Here is a 20,509-nt window from a genome sequence, read left to right on the forward strand (position 1 = left end):
AAAAGATTGATTCTCGTTCAATCAAAATTGATTCGAATTATCTCCAACACAGTTAAATCACTACATTAAAATCATATCATGGGATATTTATTCACGACTCTGCATAGTTTAGTGCTAAAATTTATTTTTATAAAATACATTAAAGGATTAAATAAAAAATGCATAGTTTATTCACGACTCTGCATAGTATAGTTTAGTGCTAAAATTTATTTCTATAAAATAACATTAAAGGATTAAATAAAAAATGCCATTTTCATTTTTATAAATACTTACCAACACACACATATATATATGGAATTATTCTGATCCAACACCAGCTCCCCAATGCAAACCATTCTCTGTAAATATGAGATGGAAAAAAAACCAAATTACAGTATAAAAAATTCAAGGCTGTTTTTTTTTTGTTGTCTTTATGATTGATGATGCTGTTGCTGTTGAAGATTGACTAATTTATAATATGGTCCATACTTATTCTCTATAAGACTTGAATGTGTCCCTTGCTCAATAATCTTCCCATCTTGCAAAACTGAGATTTGATCTGCATTTCTTATTGTGGACAATCTATGTGCCACCATAACAGTTGTTCTGTTTTGCATTAATCTGTCGAGAGCTTGTTGCACTATTCGCTCGGATTCAACGTCGAGTGCACTGGTTGCTTCATCAAGTAGCAAGATTTCAGGATTCTTTAGAACAGCTCTAGCAATGGCTACTCTTTGTCTCTGCCCACCAGAAAGTTGAACACCTCTTTCACCTACTTTGGTTGAGTAACCTTCTGGAAGTCCACTTATGAAGTTATGAGCATTTGCTAGCTTAGCTGCTTCAATTACTTCTGAATCAGATGCACCTTCTTTTCCATAGAGAATGTTTTCATAAATTGATGTGGCGAAAAGGGCTGGTTCTTGTTGCACTAGACCAATGTGTTTTCTTAGAGATTTTAGATTGATTCTTGTGATGTCTTTACCTGTAAGAATTTGATTCATCATTGTTAGAAGAAGATACAATTAACACTTTTGCATATAGCAGCAATAGTTTCAATATCTTACCATCAATTAACACCTTTCCTGAAGTTGGATCATAAAATCTGAGTATAATAGAGATCACAGAGCTTTTACCAGAACCACTTTGTCCCACTAAAGCAACACTTTTTCCAGAAGGAACTCTTAGATTGAAATCCTTGAAAATAATCACATCTGGTCTTGAAGGGTAGCTGAAATTGATTCTTTTGAGCTCAATTGTTCCTTCCACTGTCCTTAACTCTTCTCCAATATCACCTCTTATTTCTGATTTTCTATCCATTACTTCAAAAACTGATGCAACCATTTGGTTCCCTTTCAAAAGATCTGGTGCTAATGCCAAAGTTTCCCCCATAGCAAGTGCTGTTACAATCAAAACCATAAATGACTTCATGACTGATTTAAAACTAGCTAGCTCCTTTCCCATCAAAACTGATCCATACCTGCATAAAGTGCACAAGTTTCAACCACCATGTGCATTGCACGAGTGCTCAATACTAGTACTAGTTTATAACATATTGAGGAGATAATGAAGTTAAAGCATATACCATAAGGCAAGGCCATAAGATGAGAAGATGAAGAATTGAGAAATGCCATAAAATATGCCGGCAATTTGACCGCGTCGAAATGAATTTTTGGAAGGACCGACGAGCTCGTTAGCATAAAGATCAAGGACCTTTTCTTCAGAGCAAAATGCGGCGACAGTGCGTATATTGCTCACGGCCTCACCAGCAAGCATGTTGGCTTTTAGATATGCTTTGCTCAAGTTGCCACCATAGCCTTTCATGAAAAGTTTCTGAAATGACAAAAGGAAAGTATTAAAAGGCCTGTTTGAATTAACTTATTTGAACTTATCTCTTGGCATAGCACTAGTAAGACTGTTTGAAAAAGCTTATGGAACCTTCTTATGACATGTTCATAAGCTGTTTTCAGCTTTTTGGGTTATTTTCATAAGCTCCTTCAGATAGCTTATAGGAACAACTTATAACTTGTATAAAAACAGTTTGACTTTATCCAAACAGGGCTTAAGACTTAAATAAATGTGCTAGTTTCTTAATGTTGAAATGTAGAAAGAAGGAACCTCACCTCACTTATGTGACCACTAACTATCAAAGGATATGTGGCCAAGACAACAAGTGTGATTCTCCAGTTCAATAGGAAGGCAATAATAAATGAAGCAACAACCAGACCAACATTCTGTAACAGAATCGTTGAGCGATCAACAACTATTGTTCGCATTAAAGTTGCGTCAGATTCTAAACGCGATGAAAGCATAGAGCTTGTGTTGCCTGTTTCATCAAACCATCCAATTTCATTCTTCAAAATAGCTGCAGCCAGAGAAATAACTGTAGTTAAGAAAAATATGGATACTGCAAACTCATCTCAACAAAGCATTAGAATATTTTCTGATATGTTAACATGTTATAAAATCAACTGGACCAAGAATATTGAAAGGAAAACACTTCATAAAAAAGAAAGTAAAAAATTGATAAAAAAAGCGGTTCATCAAAATTACCGCTAAACATCTTTTCTCGCACACGAAGAGTAAGTCGCTCGCCCATGATACCGAAAAAGAGATGTTCGATGGCATGGACTATGACGGTTATAACTGCACCTCCACAGAAGAGGAAAGCAATTTTTTTAACTTCGTGACGCGTTGTATCCCAATCCATATAATACGAAACAAGAGCATGAGAGATTCCAAGTGCAAAAAGTGGCATTTGTGCTCCAGCAACAAATGCACATAAGGTCCCAAAAACTCCATAAGGCCAGTCAGGACCAACCATAGAATATAGCCTTTTTGCTGAAACATGCTTAGACTTGCTTCCATCATCACCACCGACAATGCCAATCGAGTCTTTGTCCGATCGAAAACTACCCCCAATGCTTGTTGTTGCACGCGAAAATTCTTTTGAGTAGCCCGTGCTGCAAGTATAAGTAATATGTAAAAGAGAATAATAACTTATATTTAACTACTGGTTCAAAGAAAAACAATACTGATCCGATGATTTTTCACGTGTAATGTTGAAATGTTGTTAACTAAATTATTTAATTATCATTTCATTTAATGACAATCAATGAATTGAAATTGCATAAATACCTTGATTGGCGTCCTAAGCTAGGACCAACCGCGGGAAGCCCTTGCAAAGAAGATGCACCTTGGAGTTGAACAAGAGATGCATAAACACTAGCTGGGTTGGACATGAGTTCTTCATGGTTACCAGTCTCCACAATTTTCCCTCCTTGTACAACAGCTATAACATCTGCATTCCTAATAGTAGAAAGTCTGTGTGCAACTACAATGGTTGTTCTTCCAACCATGACACGATCGAGAGCCTCTTGTACACTTTTCTCAGACTCAGCATCAAGAGCACTAGTTGCTTCATCTAGTAAAAGGATAGATGGATTCTTTACAATGGCACGAGATATCGCAATCCTTTGCTTCTGTCCACCTGATAGTTGTATCCCTCTCTCACCAACCTAAATAAAATAGATTCAGCATCACCTTTCTTTAAAATAACAATGACAGAAACATTATCACAAACACCAAAGGTGCATAGACTAATTCTGCAATTAAAACATGTATCATAATAAAAACAAAATATGCATAAATCAAATATTTTTACCCGAGTGTCTAATCTTTCAGGAAGATTGTTGATGAAAGATTGAGCATCTGAAAGCTTCACGGCGCGTTTTAGTTCTTCAAGAGTAGCATCATCTTTTCCATACAAAATATTCTCCTTGATGCTTGTTGCAAAAAGTGCAGGCTCTTGATTAACTAGTCCAATTTGTTGCCTAAGCCACTTGAGATCAAGCTCTCTGATTTCACTCTTGTCTAAAAGTATATGACCAGAAAGAGGTTCGTAAAATCGTTCGATCAACGATACAACAGTACTCTTTCCCGAACCACTTCCTCCTACAAGTGCAACAATTTTCCCTGCAGGAATGTTGAGATTGAAGTTGTTGAAGATCGCTACATCCGGACGAGACGGATAGCTGAAACAAACATTCTTAAACTGGATATGTCCCTCCACTTTGTTTAATTTTCGACCAGTTTTCGAGCTTTGTTTGCTCACTGTATCCCTCTCTATCATCTTAAAAATCGGATAAGCAGCCGCCTTAGCTCGAATAAACGCTGAAATGTCCGGCGCAGCCTGCCCAAGTGACCTGATAAAAGATATACACCTTATAAAACCCTTACACCTTATAAAACCCTAACACAGACACCAGACACACCAGACACGACAATATCTGATACTGAAACTAAAACTAAAACTAACTCATAGACAGTAAGAATATAATATGGAAAAAGACTTACAGGCCGGAGATAACGACGTTAAGCATGGTAGTAAAAGACTCGCCGCCATTGGCGATATTCTTGTGAACAACAATACTAGTGAACCAAACAAGCAAAGACCAAGATAGAAAAAGAACACAATGCATTGAACCAAGTCCAAGACCTTTTGCCAAACCAGCTTTTCTACCATTTACATAAGTTTTCATAAGAGCTGCTTTATAAGATTTCACCGCTCTTTCTTCTCCTGCAAAAGCTTGTACAGTTCTAACATTTCCTATCACCTAAAAAATCACAAAAACAAAACAACATTACCATCGAATAATAACAAAAATAATGCAACAACCTTGTGATAATACTATCGGTATTCTGTTACCTCTTGTGCAATTTCACCAGCTCTAACATACGCTTTTCTAACTTTTGCAATGAGGCCAATTGTGACATACGCATAAAGACCTCCAGCAAGTGCAATTAAGGGAACAATCGAAAGTGTCACTAAACTAATCTGCCATACTCTTACAAAGCCAATTGTAAATCCAGCTATGAATCGGCTTATGTAATGCATGAAATTTCCTACCTGTCAATTTCATCCACGCTTAGCAGTTACGAAAATAGAAACAGCAGTATAAAGTTTCCAACAATAATAATAAGAAAACAGTACTAATGTGAAGAAATATTTAAAAACAAAGTCACAAAACAACCAACATACCCACAATTTCAAAAGAATTGAGTGAAATAAATGACAATGTAGCAAGTGTTAAATTCTAACATGTGCAGAGACTGTCCATGCAGTGGTGTACAGTACTAGTATACATAGATGCCTATTCTGCCTATTCATTCATTGCAGCTTCTAGAGTTAAGTTCAACCTCACAAAAAACTATAATTCAAGTAACTATCTCAACCAACCTATAAATGCTCTCACAAATGCATTAAATACACACACAACATAAACACAATCTTCAAGAGTCAATAAGAAGGACTAGTAAAATATTTTAAGACTTAAAAAATGCTTCAATACAAAAAAAACAACTCTTCCGTTGACAAGCTTTTGTTTTTGTTTTGTTTTGGTCAACAATTGACATGCTTTTAATTAATGAAAACCAACCATTAGTTTGTTGTTGAAGAGACTTAAATACAGTACATAGATTTAGTCACTTTTTTTGAATTTCCTTGGTTTCACCTCTCATTTAAATAAAAGTGAAAAACTCAAAAAAGTTAAAATTGAAAATTGCTAGGAAAGTTCAGAAAATGACATGTTACTAGTTTATACGGTGACATTATGATGATCATAGCATATATGTCCAGAAATGCATATAATGAACCATTTATTTTTCTCTTCATAAATAAACATTTACCATATATTGCTAAAAGTGTCCTCCTTTTTTAACAAATAACTTTTTCATAAATATTTTATCCAATTTCTCATTGAGATTGATCATAATTAAAAAAAAAATGGAGAATTGATGTATGTTTGTACCTTCTCAGATAGAGCATCTTGAACAATAATAATATCACTAGTAATTGCAGAAATAACTTCTCCAGTTGAAGCTTCAGTATCAAATAAACTTATATCTTGATTCAACATCGATTTTAAATAAGCCATTCTCATTTTTGCTGCTTGTCTTTCTCCAGTATGCATCCAACAAGCCACCTCTAGAATCAATCCAACAATATATTAAAAAATAAATTAGATTCATCACACATACAATTATTTTAATTATTTTAGCTTTATATATAAATAGTTTTCATACCTGTCCAAGATGAAAACAACATTGCTATACTTAGATACACAAAATCCAATGAGTACTGCAAAATTGCAAACAAAATTTATATTAAATTTGGTTAATAAAATAAATAACATTAAATTTTATGATGACAGCTTTCTTCTGAAATCATATTAAATATTTAGACAGAAACATTTAATATTTAAGTTTTCTTTGTCATAAATCTATCTCTATTTAATGAGAGGCTACCGTAGGAAATTTATTTAAAATTAAATTATTATTAACTAAAAAAAAAACATACATGGAAACTTATATATATACTCATTTAAAATATCTCAAATGAATAAATAAAAATGAAAACTTTTTTTATGAAAAAATAAAAAATTTCAAACCTTGGCAACTTGGTGAGAAGCTTCCTTAGGAAAAAGATAAGCTAAACCAATAACATTGATCAACTTTCCAAAGAAGATGAAGAAAACAGGAATAGAAGCACCATGAACACATGCTCCAATAGATCCAACAAACATTAAAACATAATCATAGGAGTCAGCAAAAGAAAACAGCTTTAAGAAAGGAACTTTGTGTTCTTTTTTTCTCTCATCACCTTCATTAGATGACTCCATAACTTGTGAAAAAGGTGATGAGAAAATAGAACAAAGAATAACACAAACAAATTGTTGGCAATGCAGTACTAGAACAATGATAAAGAGAAGAGTGAAGAAAAAGAAGAAGAAAGAGGTGTGATTATGATTGTGATTGAATTGAAGAGACTAACATGGGGAAGATAAGAGAGAGAGAGAGAGAGGTGGTGGTGGATGAGTCATAATATAAGGTTGGAAAAGAAGATGGAAAATTTATTACTACTAACTATATAGTATCAAGATTTAGATAGAATGAAAGGTTGAGGATGAGGTTGAGGTTGAGGTTGAGGTTGAAGTTGATTAAGAAAAAGTTGATAGAAATGGAGGTTTTCTTAGTATGAGTGGTTAAGAGTTGCTATAGATTAATTTCTCTTAACTACTTGTGTGTGATAACTTGATATAGCTGACTTTTGAACTATGAGAGAGAGCAGAGAAAACTTTCACATAGGTCTCTCTCTTTGCCTTGTGCATTAAATTGCATTGAGAGAGAGTTGTTGAGCTTTGCTACTTAAATGTGTAGGCCAATAAGTTGAGTTTTTAGGTGTATACAATAATTTTCATAACAAATCACACTACAATGTCTTTAGTAAAATAAATTTTCATCAAAAGATAAATAAAATCTGACTTAAATTTTGAATTCAAATTCACTACTCCACCTTAAGTTGAGTATGCTAAGAAACTAAAAAATTAACCTTCCACTAACTCTTATATTCAAATCTACGTTTTCTCTTATGAGAAGTAAACAATGTAGTACATTTTGGTCCATTTAATTTTATTACTAACAATATAGTACATTTTGGTCCATTTAATTTTATTAGATATAATATAGTACACTTTGGTCCATTTAATTTAATTATAAATAAATTTCAATTTTTGGTATGTATAAAAAAAACATTGCAAAACTATTTTTTTTATTATAAAAGTTGTAGGTTTATAAATTTTAATAATTTATTTATTTAAATACATAAATATAAATAAATATTTTCGTCAAAAGATTAAATCATATATTCACATTAGTTTACACCTAAGGATGAGAATAGACCATGCAAATTAACATGGACATATGCCTAGCCTAGACCTAGACCGATCCAAATGTCCAGAGTTTTTTTAAATAGAAATAGAAATAGTTTAAATTCTTTTATAAGTCTATTTAGTAAAAAATGTTCACTCACAACAATTCAAAAAGTTTTTTAAATTTACATGACTGACGTAGTTAAATAAATATGATTAACTTCATCATCATTACTATATTATATTTTGTATTTTGAGTAAAATTAAATCTTAATTATCTTGAAGAATTTATGAAAATAAGTTGAAAAAATCTTTATAAACAATGTTATAAGTTATTTTCATAAGTTTTTTCAAACATAAAGTATCACAAAATTTATGCTATTAGGTAAATTCGAATAAACCAATGCAATTAAAATTTAGTCTCATTTATCTTTTAGTTTGTTAATCTATTTAAATATTAGTTGAATTGTTCATTTACAAATGTTCAAATGAAATAGACTTTTAAGTAGACTAACAGATTAATCAAACTTTGGAAAATGCAAGACTCAAATTTAAAAATAAGCCTACGATAAAATACAAACCAGAATTAAACTTTAGATATTTTGACAGAACCAGAATTAAACTTTAGATATTTTGACATACCAGATGCAAACTTGATAAAACCTAGCTTATTTCCAACTCTATTTACACCCATCTAACTCAATTAACATATCACGAAACTACTTAAAACAATGTTATTTAAAAAATATAATAATTTTAACTTTCTTTTACAACCTTCTAGTTTTTCCATGCAACAACCTTTCCTTCGACTTCATTAGTAATAAAATTTGAACAATTAATTTTTATTTTATGGTTGTAAAAACAAAAAGATAATAAATTATTTTTCAACATTAGAACTTTATGATTGCTGAATTTTTCTCGTTTTAGCCTAAGTTTCTTAACTTGTTAAATTATCGAAAGCAATGATATGAATGTTACTTTAGGAAGAATATAAAGTGAATAAAATAAATGATAATGTTTCTTGAAAATGATCTTTGAATTGTGTAAATGATAATTAAAAAAGTTGTTAATTCAATTTTTGGTGTATAATACTTTATATAAACCTCTAAAAACCTCTACGAATGATTTCATATTTTAAAAAAGGTTCCATGAAGTTTTGCCATTCAAAATAATGTTATGTTTGATGAAAAAACACATTGGTTCAGGTTGTAATCGATTACAATAAGCATGTAGTCGGTTACAACATTTCAAAGTTTAAAAAATTTGAAATCAAACAAATTATAATCTATTACAATATACTTGCAATTGGTTACAAAATACTTATAATCAATTACAACACACATGTAATTGATTACGACTTCACTTCTAGCAAAAATATAACATTTTAAGACACAACTTTAATTATTTTTTTATGCACAATGATTTAAGAGTTTGTAGATGAAGTTTGAAAAATATTTTGAGTTTTTAAGTGATATAAGAGATAAATCATGACATTTTAAAGGTCAAGACATTTAACCTAAATTTTTTGCCACTAGCTTCATAATTAATCAAAGTCTTCATCTTTTGCTTTATTTTTTTTCAGTATTGACTTTATCTTTTTCTTCTTTTATTGATATATTTGTCTTCATCAAAACCCTAGAAAAGTTCAAGGAGATGCTCTTCTTTACAAACCTCACCCTCTGAGCTAGATTTTAGAGTTGAAATCCAAGCATATTTAACATGATATCAGAGCCATTTTAAGGAATGCAATGTGGGCATTTGACATACGCCCCTGCTATGAATGAGGGTGAGTGTTAAAAATGATAGTTGTGATGTTGGAGTTTATTTGAAGTCACACATTACTTTGGTTTTGAGGTTGTTAGATGTATAAATATGTGAGGGTAACCTCACCCTTTGAGTCAATTTTTGAGATTGAGATTCAAACATATTTAACAATTTATTTATTCTTTAAATACAAAATTGATCATTTACGTATGTATTTATTTAGCACAATAATTTTTTATTAAAGAATTGTTACAAAAAACACAATGTTTCATAACATGTCACTCCATGTTTACGTCTACCTCTTGACATGAATGACAAGAGTTCTGGTTATACAAATTATAAGCATTTATGTGAAAATAGGTCATTGATCACACATATTTCAATGCTACCCGCAAGAAATTGGAGTTAGGAGAAAAAATAGAGTGAATAATGTGAGACTTGATTTTTTTTTCAATACACCCTTCGCGCATATCACTATAGAGTTTGATGCACAAATATAATTGGTGGATCATTCAAATGGTCGATATGTGAGACTTGATTTTTTCAATACACCCATCACACACATCACTATTGGGCTCAATGCATGAATATAAACGGTGGGTGACCTATGGTCCGTTCGACAATCTCAAATACCATATTACAATTAGAGTTTGACTTAACTCATTCCTACAAAACCCAATTGTAAAGTAAGGGTATCATTCTATATAAATTTTTTCCAAACTCTATTTTTAACCAATGTGAGATTTGAGATTTTCTCTATACTTATCATGTATTTAATAGACACACCAACTTTTTTTAATGGTGCTTCATTAAAAGACTAACATTGTAAATAATTATATGTATAAATGATCAATTTGATGTTAAAAAATGTAAAAGATCAGTTACAAGGATCAAGCTATACTATAATATTATATTAAAGTCCATGTTTTTATTCAACTCGTTAATCTCACGATCTTACTTAATAGTTTTTCTTAATAGTTTGTTTCATAGTTTTCTAAGTCTTTTTCTACATCTAGTTGTTAGTCCACCTTTCATCTTATCTACTCTCTTTATTAAAGAATCAACAAGACTTTATATACATGTCAAAACCACCTACAACTATTTTCCATAATCTTTTCTACTATAGGTTCTATCCAAACACTCTATCTAATAACTTTATTTCTAATCATATATCGTCTAGTCTTATCACACATCCAACATAACATCCTCATCTTTGCTACATTCAGTTTATTTTTGTGTTGATTCTTTACCGTTAACATTCTGTTATGTACAACATCCTCGGTCTTACAATTGTTTGATAATTTTCCCCTTAATTTTAAATGGAACTTTTGTTTCACATACCCGAGGTCCTCTTCCACTTCAACCAACAACCTTAATTTTGACGCTTTACGTCTTGTTCTACTTCTCCACCATTTTGTGCTATGAGCTCAAGATATTTAAACCATATAATTTATAGTATGCTATGATCTTCAACTTTCACTTATAAGTTATAAGCACTTCTCTTTTTGCTAAACTTTTATTTCATATACTCCATCTTACTCCTGCTTAAGAAAAAACCATATATTTCTAAGTCTCGTCTCCAAGTTTCCAACATCTAATTTAAATCCTCCTTTGACTATACAATTAAGACTATATTATATGCAAAAAGAAAATATCTTGGTGCTAGTTTTTAGATGTGTTTTGTAAGTACATCCAAAACTAAAATAAAAAGGTAAAAGCTTAAGGTTAAACCTTAGTGCAATCCTAATGGTATGGTAAAATCCTCTATGTCTCCATTTGGCATCCTCAAAATAGTTGATACCTTCTCATGAATATCTTGGATATCTCAAATATAAGCAATCATAACCCCTTTCTTATATAGGTATTTCCACATAATTTCTCTACGCGCTTAAGCCTTGTATCCAAGTCTCCAACATCTAAGTTAAATCCTCCTTTGACTATCCAAATAAGACTATATTATATGCAAAAAGAAAATATATTGGTGCTAGTTTTTAAATGTGTTTTGTAAGTACATCAAAAACTAAAATAAAAAGGTAAAAGCTTAAGGTTGAACCTTGGTGAAATCCTAATGGTATGGTAAAATCCTCCGTGTCTTCATTTGGCATCCTCAAAATAGTCGATACCTTCTCATGAATACCTTGGATATCTCAAATATAAACAATCATAATCCCTTTCTTCTATAGGTATTTCCACACAATTTCTCTACCCGCTTAAGCCTCGTCTCCAAGTCTCCAACATCTAAGTTAAATCCTCCTTTGACTATCCAAATAAGACTATATTATATGCAAAAAGAAAACATCTTGGTGCTAGTTTTTATATGTGTTTTATAAGTACATCCAAAACTAAAATAAAAAGGTAAAAGTTTAAGGTTGAACCTTGGTGCAATCCTAATGGTATGATAAAATCCTCCGTGTCTCCATTTGTCATCCTCAAAATAGTCGATACCTTCTCATGAATACCTTGGATATCTCAAATATAAGCAATCATAACCCCCTTCTTCTATAGGTATTTCCACATAATTTCTCTACGCGCTTTATCATACACATTCTCCAAGTCAATGGAAACTAAGTGCAAGTCTTATTGATCCATCTAACATTGCTCCATCAACGTTGTAGTAAATATATCGCCTCCATCATTGACCTCTAACACATAAAACCAAATTGATTATTATTAACTTAAGTTTCTTTTCTTAGTATCTATTAATCAAACATTCCATAAATTCATATTATGACTCATAAGTTTAATCCCCTATAATTTGCATAATTTTGGATATCCTATTGTTTTTATAGATCATAATTAAAGTGTTTATTCTCCATTCAATTAAAATTTTCTTTGACTCATAATTTTGTTAAAATTTTTAGCAAGTCACTCAATGTCTCTATCTATAAGATTTTTCATATAATTATAGGTATGTTGTCTGTCCCAACCACAACTTTTTTGCTACTACTCATCATTTTAAACGCTGATTTCACCTCATGTTTTTGAATCAGACGATAGAAATTTTAGTTTTAATCCTCTTCTCTAATGTCTATCTTGTTAGCATTCAGTAATACCTCATATCCTTTATTCCCTCTGTTCCTCTTTAAGTTTCATTTTTTTTACTTTTTACACATATCAAGAAAGCTAATCATTATTTTTATTTTTCAAATGATAATACTTCTTTTATCTATAATACCTTAATTATTTATTACATTCATTTTACTTTTTCTCTCTTGGTAATAATTACCTAGGGGTAATTTTGACAAAAGTGCAATCAATACTACCTTGAAAATTACAAGCGACAATTAAAAAGGAACAATTTTTTTTCTAAAAAAAGTGACATTTAAAAAGGAATGAAGGGAATATTAAATAAATTGTATAAATACTTCTTCCATCTATTCTTTATATCATTTTCTTGAACCAAAACATTGTCGCTTCGCTCACCGTTTTCTGGATCTTTTTCTTAACTTTCTTATAGTTTTTTTTCTTCAGGTTTTGCCATTTTTACATCTCCCTTCTTGTGTTAGAAAATCTTTCATTTTTCACCTTCCAACTGTAACCACTTAATATGTGGATCTCACATGGCTTGTTTCATTGCTTTCCTTTTGACTCCCGCATGTATAGCAAATAATTTTACAACTCAAACAAATCTTCATATTTGATTTTCTAATAAAAAAGAAATTGATCTAAAAACATGTAGCCTGACTCCTAAAAGAACAAACAAAGAATTTAGCAATAAAAAACACATTTTTTTCAATAGGAATCTAAATTACATGTTAGTTATAGATATATTAAAGAAAGTATAAAAAGATGAATTGTATTAATCTGACTAAAATATAATATATATTTAAGGCTTAATGCATCCTTTGATGTTTTAACTTAATTTAAGGTTTCATTATCCCTTATTAAATAAACATTCATTCTAAGTCCCTTAAATATCATTTAATTAGTTACATTAGTCATGTCCGCTAAATTTTGTCAAATTCGGTTAAGTTGTATATGTGCGGCAGTCCAGTTGGTTCTACATTAGATGACATTAAATTGTTTTATTTTATATTGATTTAAAATTTAAAATTTAAAAATAAAAGAAGTTGAAATGTACAATGTATGAAGCAATTTCTTCTCTCTTCCTAAAACCCTAGCCACCACCTTTCTCACTTCTTCCTCTATGTTTTTCTAAAACTTGATTTTGTTGACTTTTTCAACATCCATCTCAATCTGCTCAAGTTTGATGAGTCCAAATGAGTGGAGTCCAACGTTATCATGAGACTGGTTATGTACCGGTTTTGTGAGACTTTGATCTAACGTTTTCGTTTTCAGATCTTAGAGCTATGTCTAATTTCGTTTTCATTTTAAATGTTACATGGTGATTCAATGATATGTTTAATCTTTTTTGGATTTTAGGATTTTCTTTGTTGGAAAAAAATCAATCTTTTTTTAATTTGGAATCATAGGTTTTGTTGTTTTGTGATTGCAAAACTTAAAAGGATGATGAGTTTTGTAAGTTCTACCCTTTTTTCGGGTAACTTACTTATAGAAAATTGTTTACATGCAAGTTTTACCCTTTTTTCACTATAAGGTCTAATAACCTTTGAAAATGATGACGAGGAAGGTGTGACTATTGAAATAGTAGAAGTTGTTGATGGGATTATAAAAGGGGAGTTTGTTGCTATCTCAGTCAATGCACCTATGGTTCTCTCAGAGGTACTAGAAAAAAAACCATCTTTATGCTTTTATTTCATGATATATATCTTGTTTCATGGTATTGCTATTGATTTTATCCCAATCTATATTGTTTTTCATGTCGAGTAATTTATTAATTTGTTGTGTAACCATATTCAAATGTTGGAAGTGATATTTGGAACCAAAGTCCAATTTTTAGATTTTAACTGCTATTAGCTCAACTGTTTCGATGATAAATGTAAAAATTTGATTTTAGAAATCTAATACAATGATCTTATTATGAGTTTTAATACTTACCTTTATCTCTTTGTGACTATGACTGCAGGTGTTAACTGAGCTAAAACCATATTTTTTCTTGCTGAGAAATTGGGGAGGTTGGTTGTCCAACTAGTAGTAGGAAGAAGTAGTGTAAAATCAATGAAATATTATGCATCGAACAAGTATATATTACATTATTGTTCTTGTATTAATAGTAGAACTTTTTTCCCACCAAAAGAGAGATTTTTATATAGGTTGCAGGAATCGATATGTATGCTATTTGTAGAAATATTGTGAGCTTTGCATTTCTGTGATTTTATAACTCTTTTTGCTGCAGATCAAAAAGCGTGATTACTCTGAGTTTCGGAATGTATGCAATGTTTATTCATGAAAAAATTGATTTCAAGCATGGGATAGTTTGAATGAAACACGTTTGAAGAGATGCAACTGGTTTTATTCAATAGATGCTACTGCAAATGTTTTGAAATCGTGTTTTAAGGTAGTTTTATTCTATGTGTATGTTTGATTCTGCATGATAATTGATTCTGCATGATAGTTTTATTCAATGACAGTTTGCTGCATTTCAGCCAGGTGGAATCTGACATGTGATGAGCCAAAAATGTGACTTTCTCCAGGCGAGCTCATGCTCGCTGGGTGAGACAGGACAATCACAACTTTCTATAAATAGGTCATTTTGTTGATTTCTGCCCAATCTCTCAATAATACCTCATTCCTCTTCACACTAAAACCCTAGAAAACTCAGTTTGGAGGCATTTGAAGCTACAATCATTTAATCGGAGTTGGATTCACATTCATTGTCGGTTATTCAACTTGGATACCCATTCATCTCCCTTTATTTCTTGTAAAGCAAGCTGCCATGGTTATGGGTAGCTAAATCATTTTGTAGCAAGGTTAGATGTAGTAAATCTAAACTAGTATGTATTTATTTTGATCTTTTATATGTGGATAACTTTATGATCAATATAGATGATAAGCTTTGTTTCTATTTTATATGTGTAATTTAAATCATTGTTGAGAAACATCCTTTAAGTCTCGACCTAAGTTTATCATCTATCAATAACCAAAGTCTAAACATGGATTTGGAGTTGATATTCACTTTGTATCAGATCATTAATGTTATTTGTATTGTTTAATAGATTGAGACATCATCCATTAAACAATACAGTAAAGATTGCAATATCGTCTTAGATATGAGCGATATAGATGAGTGATACGTGGTTATATTGTTTCTAAATGAAGTTCACATGCTTGATTATTTGAATACGTACAAAATAGGTTGATGAAATCTAGTCTTGATATGCTTTTTAAACATTAAACTTTCCAAATATTTTATCGTTGTTACTTATTTTCATACGAACAATACTTTTACCAATAAAAAACCATTTAAAACCCTTGCTTAAAACATAAGTTGAATTGTAGAACGACGATAATATCGCACTAATCCCATTTCCATCAAACACAATTCTTTATGGAAAGTAACTTAGAAACAACATTGGGGCTGCATCCTGAAGATCCGGAGTTGGATTTGCATCAATCTTCTGGACACGGCGAGAGATTCTTCATCATCTTCCTTTTTCTCTTTGTACCTTTCTTGTTGGGATTTTGTATGTAAGTTTACTTTGATAGTATGTATATTTATTGATCACGGCGTTATATACGATCTATTTTATGAATCTATATCAATGTCATCTTTGTTTACTTGTTTTATATTTGGATTTGAACTGCTATTGAGAAATACTCTTCAGATCTTGATCTAAGATGAACACCTGTTAGATTCTAAATTCTAGATATAGATTTAGATCTAACATTCACCGTGGATATCGATTCTTAAAGCTTTGTATTGTTTAATAGACTGAGAGACCGTCGATTAAATAATAGGGTAGAACTCTCGTCAGCGCTTCAGACATGAACACTGATGTATGCGGTACGTGATGATATTGATAAGTGTTTTAGGTTGTGTACAATTGATTGATAAATTTGCGTATTAGATAGGTGGATGAAATTCATTCCTGACGAGTTCTCTCCGTTACTTTAATTACTTGTGCATATGTTTTACTTTCCACATATGTACGCTTTCAAACCCTTCAGTAAGCTTAGAATCATAGAGACCGTTGAACGACATTGATATCACACTAACCCCTCTGAAGACGATAAAAATCAAAATACTTACTTTTACTTTTACTTGCTGCTTTACCGCAATTAAGATCCATGTCTTGTTGTCATGTCACGTAGGCGAAGTTAACGTTTTTAAAGAAAATTTAACGGCAATGACCAATTTTACTAACAAAATAGTTTTTAAGGGATTAATATGTAATATTTATTAGATAAGAGATTAAAATGAAATCTAAAATTAAGTTGAAGATCTTCAGCAATAATTAAACTTATATTTAATTATATTTTAAAGAAAAAATCTCTTAATAAATTAAAACTCAACATGAGACAAGTAATGTACCAGTTTGTTTTACCTTAAATTTTTTTTTTTTTATATTTTTGAAAATGAATCTTACAAAAATGTTTTTCAAAATATTACAAGTTTTTCTAAATTTGTTTTTTATAAATTAAAAGACTAATTTTGATATACTATAACATAAACCTACATTATTGAATATCAAAGTATAATCAAAATCACACTTTTTTTCAAAAAGTTCAATTTCAAAAATGATTTTTATAAAAAACTATTTGAAATAACTTCAAAATTAAGTGATTTTTTAAAATTTTGATGTCAATTTTTTTTGTTGATAAAATGATGAAATACCTAAAATAACATTTTAATAATAATTATTCAAAGCAAAATTTTATTTAAAACTTTTATAATTTTTTTTATATCAAAATATATTACACTATAAAAATCATTTTAAAAAAATAGTTAAAACAATCGGACCCAAAATCTAATTGATGGTTGTTTAAGTCATAACTCAAACTACATCTTTCATCTCACAATAGATGCACCTTTTATGTCAAATTAATAATCTTTTCAATTTTCAATTTAATATTTTTTTCAAATATACATCTAATTAATATTATTTGCATATTTTTCAAGTCAACATCTTCCCTTTTAAATGTATGATAGTGGTAAATACACCCATAATTTATAAAAATATTTTCATAAAATCATCCTTCTCTCTTTCATTCTTTTTTAAAAAGAAAAAAGTTTATACTGAATTGTCATTAACTAAAGGTTGTTAATCACTTTATTTTGCATAAGATAAGAAAAGAGATAAGTGAAAAGCCAAATTTTCTTTAGAGATGATAATTAGTTTACTCCAGAGATGAGAATCAATGACTTGAGTGAAAAAACTGTTACCTTTTCCTACAACAAAGGTAAATATATCAATTATTGTAGTCAAAAGTTAGTTGCATATATCAATTATTGTAACTAATTTTTTACACCAAACTACATGCTATACAAGACTTTATGAATTAGATTAAATCTCTCTTTTTTCATAGGGTTTCTCTTATTTCCTCTACATTTGGATACTCTCATACTTTTCTCCTTTTCCCTATTTAATATTTTTGCACCAATGTGGAAAGCAAAGGATGGGAAATTTGTTAGCTGAAACTGACATGTTTCTTTTTCTTTGCTATGAAAAATGGCATGTTTCTTCTATCATTTTGTATCACTATATGTCCATTAAAATAAAAACATAAATGATAAAGAAAAAAAGGTTTATATACGTTTTTAATGTACCAGAAATTCACACAGTTCCCCTTTTTGTATCCTTCTAGAAAGTTAGTTTTTGTCCTTCAACTTTTGAAATATTTCATATTTCATATTGTTCTTTTAAAATGTCAAACTTTTCCTATAGAAAATATGAAAGGCAAAATAAAACTGGATTTCAGATATAAAAAATCACATAATTATAAAGTTGAAGACAATAAAACACGTCACATTTTAAATGAGAGATTAAAAACAAATTTAATTTTATAAAATTTAAGAAAATAAAAAAATTACCCAACCCTGATAGTTTAACATGTGCATATTAAATAAATTATAAACATATTTTATAACTTCTTATTACAAGATATATATCAAAATAGTTGGATGTTTAATTCATCCTTATTATGTTTTTAACTAACAATCTCTTTTAATATAAAATTATTATTGTGTCTGCATGCAAGACAAGAAAGAAAATATATAATTTAAATCAAGGTGAAACTAAGAACCCGTTTATTTCAATTTTAAAAAAATATATTTTTTATAGTATTTAAAATATAGAAGATAAAAAATAATTACTAATGACTCTTTTAGTAATTTTTTAAATAAAATATATTTATAAAAATAAAAATAAAAAATCTATATTTTTACATTTAAAACAAACGAACTCTAAAATAGATTATTGTAAAAATCAAATAACTTCATATTTCATGCGATACAAAGAAACGCTTGGTTAAAATCACATAGGACACAATGTTAATAATTGTAGATGAGCCTAATTCAACCATACAAAATAAGTTTGTAAGGTGAAAATTGTTCTCACTTATAAACACATGTTCAGACAATATATTTTGCCACGCCCCATCACATGGGTTAAGTATCTTAAACACAAGGATGAGTTACATGTTGTGTTTGCTACCTCCTGCTCCCAAGTACAAAATGAGAAAGACTTTAAGATTGTTAAAGTCTGAAGTGATCATGGTGGAGAATTTGAAAATAAAGATTTTAAAAAACTCTTTGATGAACATGACATTTCACATGATTTCTCTTGCCCTAAAACTCCTCAGCAGAATAGAGTTGTAGAGAGGAAAAATAGAACTTTACAAGAAATGGTCAGAACCATGATCAATGAAACAAATATTGCAAAGTACTTATGGGCAGAAGCAGTCAACACAACTTGTTACATTTAGAACATGATCTCTATAAGATCTATTATGGGTAAGACTCCTTATGAATTGTGGAAAAACAGAAAACCCGATATTTCATATTTTCATCCTTTTTGATGTTCTTATTTTATTCTGAACACTAAAGAAAACTTAAAAACGCTTGATTCTAAAGCACAAAAATGTATCATGTTAAGATACTCTAAACGCTCAAAAGACTATAAAATATAACACTGAAACAAGAATTATTAAGGAACCAATTCATGTTTGTTTGATGATAATTTTGACCTTGACAAGTCAAATCTATTTGAAAAGTTTGCAGATCTTGAGGTTAGCTACTCAAACTTTGAAGGCAAGGAATTTGAAGTTAAAGACTCTGAAGGTTCTGAACCCAAAGCTACTTAACCTGAATTAGAAGTTGCTGCCTCTCAAGCACCTCTGAGGAAACAAATGCAAAGTTCTTCACATCCTGAGGAATTGATCCCGGGAGATAAAACTAAACTCATCAGAACTAAATCTTCATTCAAACCTTCTGAAAAAATGATTATGGGATTGCTGTCTTTAACATAACCTACATCTATTGATGAAACACTTCTGGATACTAACTGGATTCTGGCTATGCAAGAAGAGCTAAATTAATTCTCCAGAAATGATGTATGTGACCTTGTGCCTAGACCCAAAGGAAGCCATATGATTGGAACCAAATGGGTCTTCAGAAATAAGCTGAATGAGCAAGGGGAAGTGGTAGGGAACAAAGCCAGATTGGTTGCATAAGGTTATAGTCAACAAGAGATAATTGACTATACCGAGACCTTTGCACCACTGACCACATTAGAGTATATTCGTCTCTTAATTTCCTTTGTTATAAATCATAACATCATTCTTTATCATATGGATGTTAAAAGTGAATTTTTAAATGACTATATTATTGAAGAAGTGTATGTACATCAACCTCCTGGTTTTGAAAATCACAAAAATCCAGTTTTTATTTACAAACTCAAGAAATCCTTGTATGGTCTAAAACAAGCTCTTAGAGCATGATATGAAAGACTAAGAAATTTTCTTTTGAAAAATAACTTTACAAGAGGAAAAATAGATACAACTCTATTTTGTAAAACATTCAAAAATGATATCTTAGTTGTACAAATTTATGTTGATGATATTATTTTTGGTTATGCTAATGATACTATTTGCAAATAATTATCTAAGTCTATGCCGACAGAATTTGAGATGAGTCTGATGGGAGAATTAAAGTTCTTTATGAGGATTCAGATTTACCAAAATTCAGAAGGGACATATAT

General features: G+C 30.3%; 1 protein-coding gene across 1 annotated transcript; it reads right to left on the reverse strand.

Annotated features, from left to right (window-relative positions):
• Positions 1 to 233: 233 nt before the first annotated feature.
• LOC127119764 (ABC transporter B family member 2) lies at positions 234 to 7,136 on the reverse strand. The gene is made up of 12 exons (XM_051050069.1): positions 6,426 to 7,136; positions 6,061 to 6,115; positions 5,787 to 5,962; positions 4,685 to 4,885; positions 4,333 to 4,592; positions 3,641 to 4,181; positions 3,115 to 3,494; positions 2,530 to 2,939; positions 2,100 to 2,341; positions 1,562 to 1,809; positions 1,044 to 1,456; positions 234 to 961 (listed from the first exon to the last, which is right to left on the reverse strand). The coding sequence occupies exons 1-12, from the start codon at positions 6,654 to 6,656 to the stop codon at positions 411 to 413; spliced, it is 3,708 nt and encodes a 1,235-aa protein (XP_050906026.1). The 5' UTR covers positions 6,657 to 7,136; the 3' UTR covers positions 234 to 410.
• Between the last annotated feature and the right edge of the window lie 13,373 nt (positions 7,137 to 20,509).

The sequence above is a fragment of the Lathyrus oleraceus genome, chromosome 2 (genome assembly GCF_024323335.1).
Source record: "Lathyrus oleraceus cultivar Zhongwan6 chromosome 2, CAAS_Psat_ZW6_1.0, whole genome shotgun sequence".
In the NCBI taxonomy this organism is placed as follows: Eukaryota; Viridiplantae; Streptophyta; class Magnoliopsida; order Fabales; family Fabaceae; genus Lathyrus; species Lathyrus oleraceus.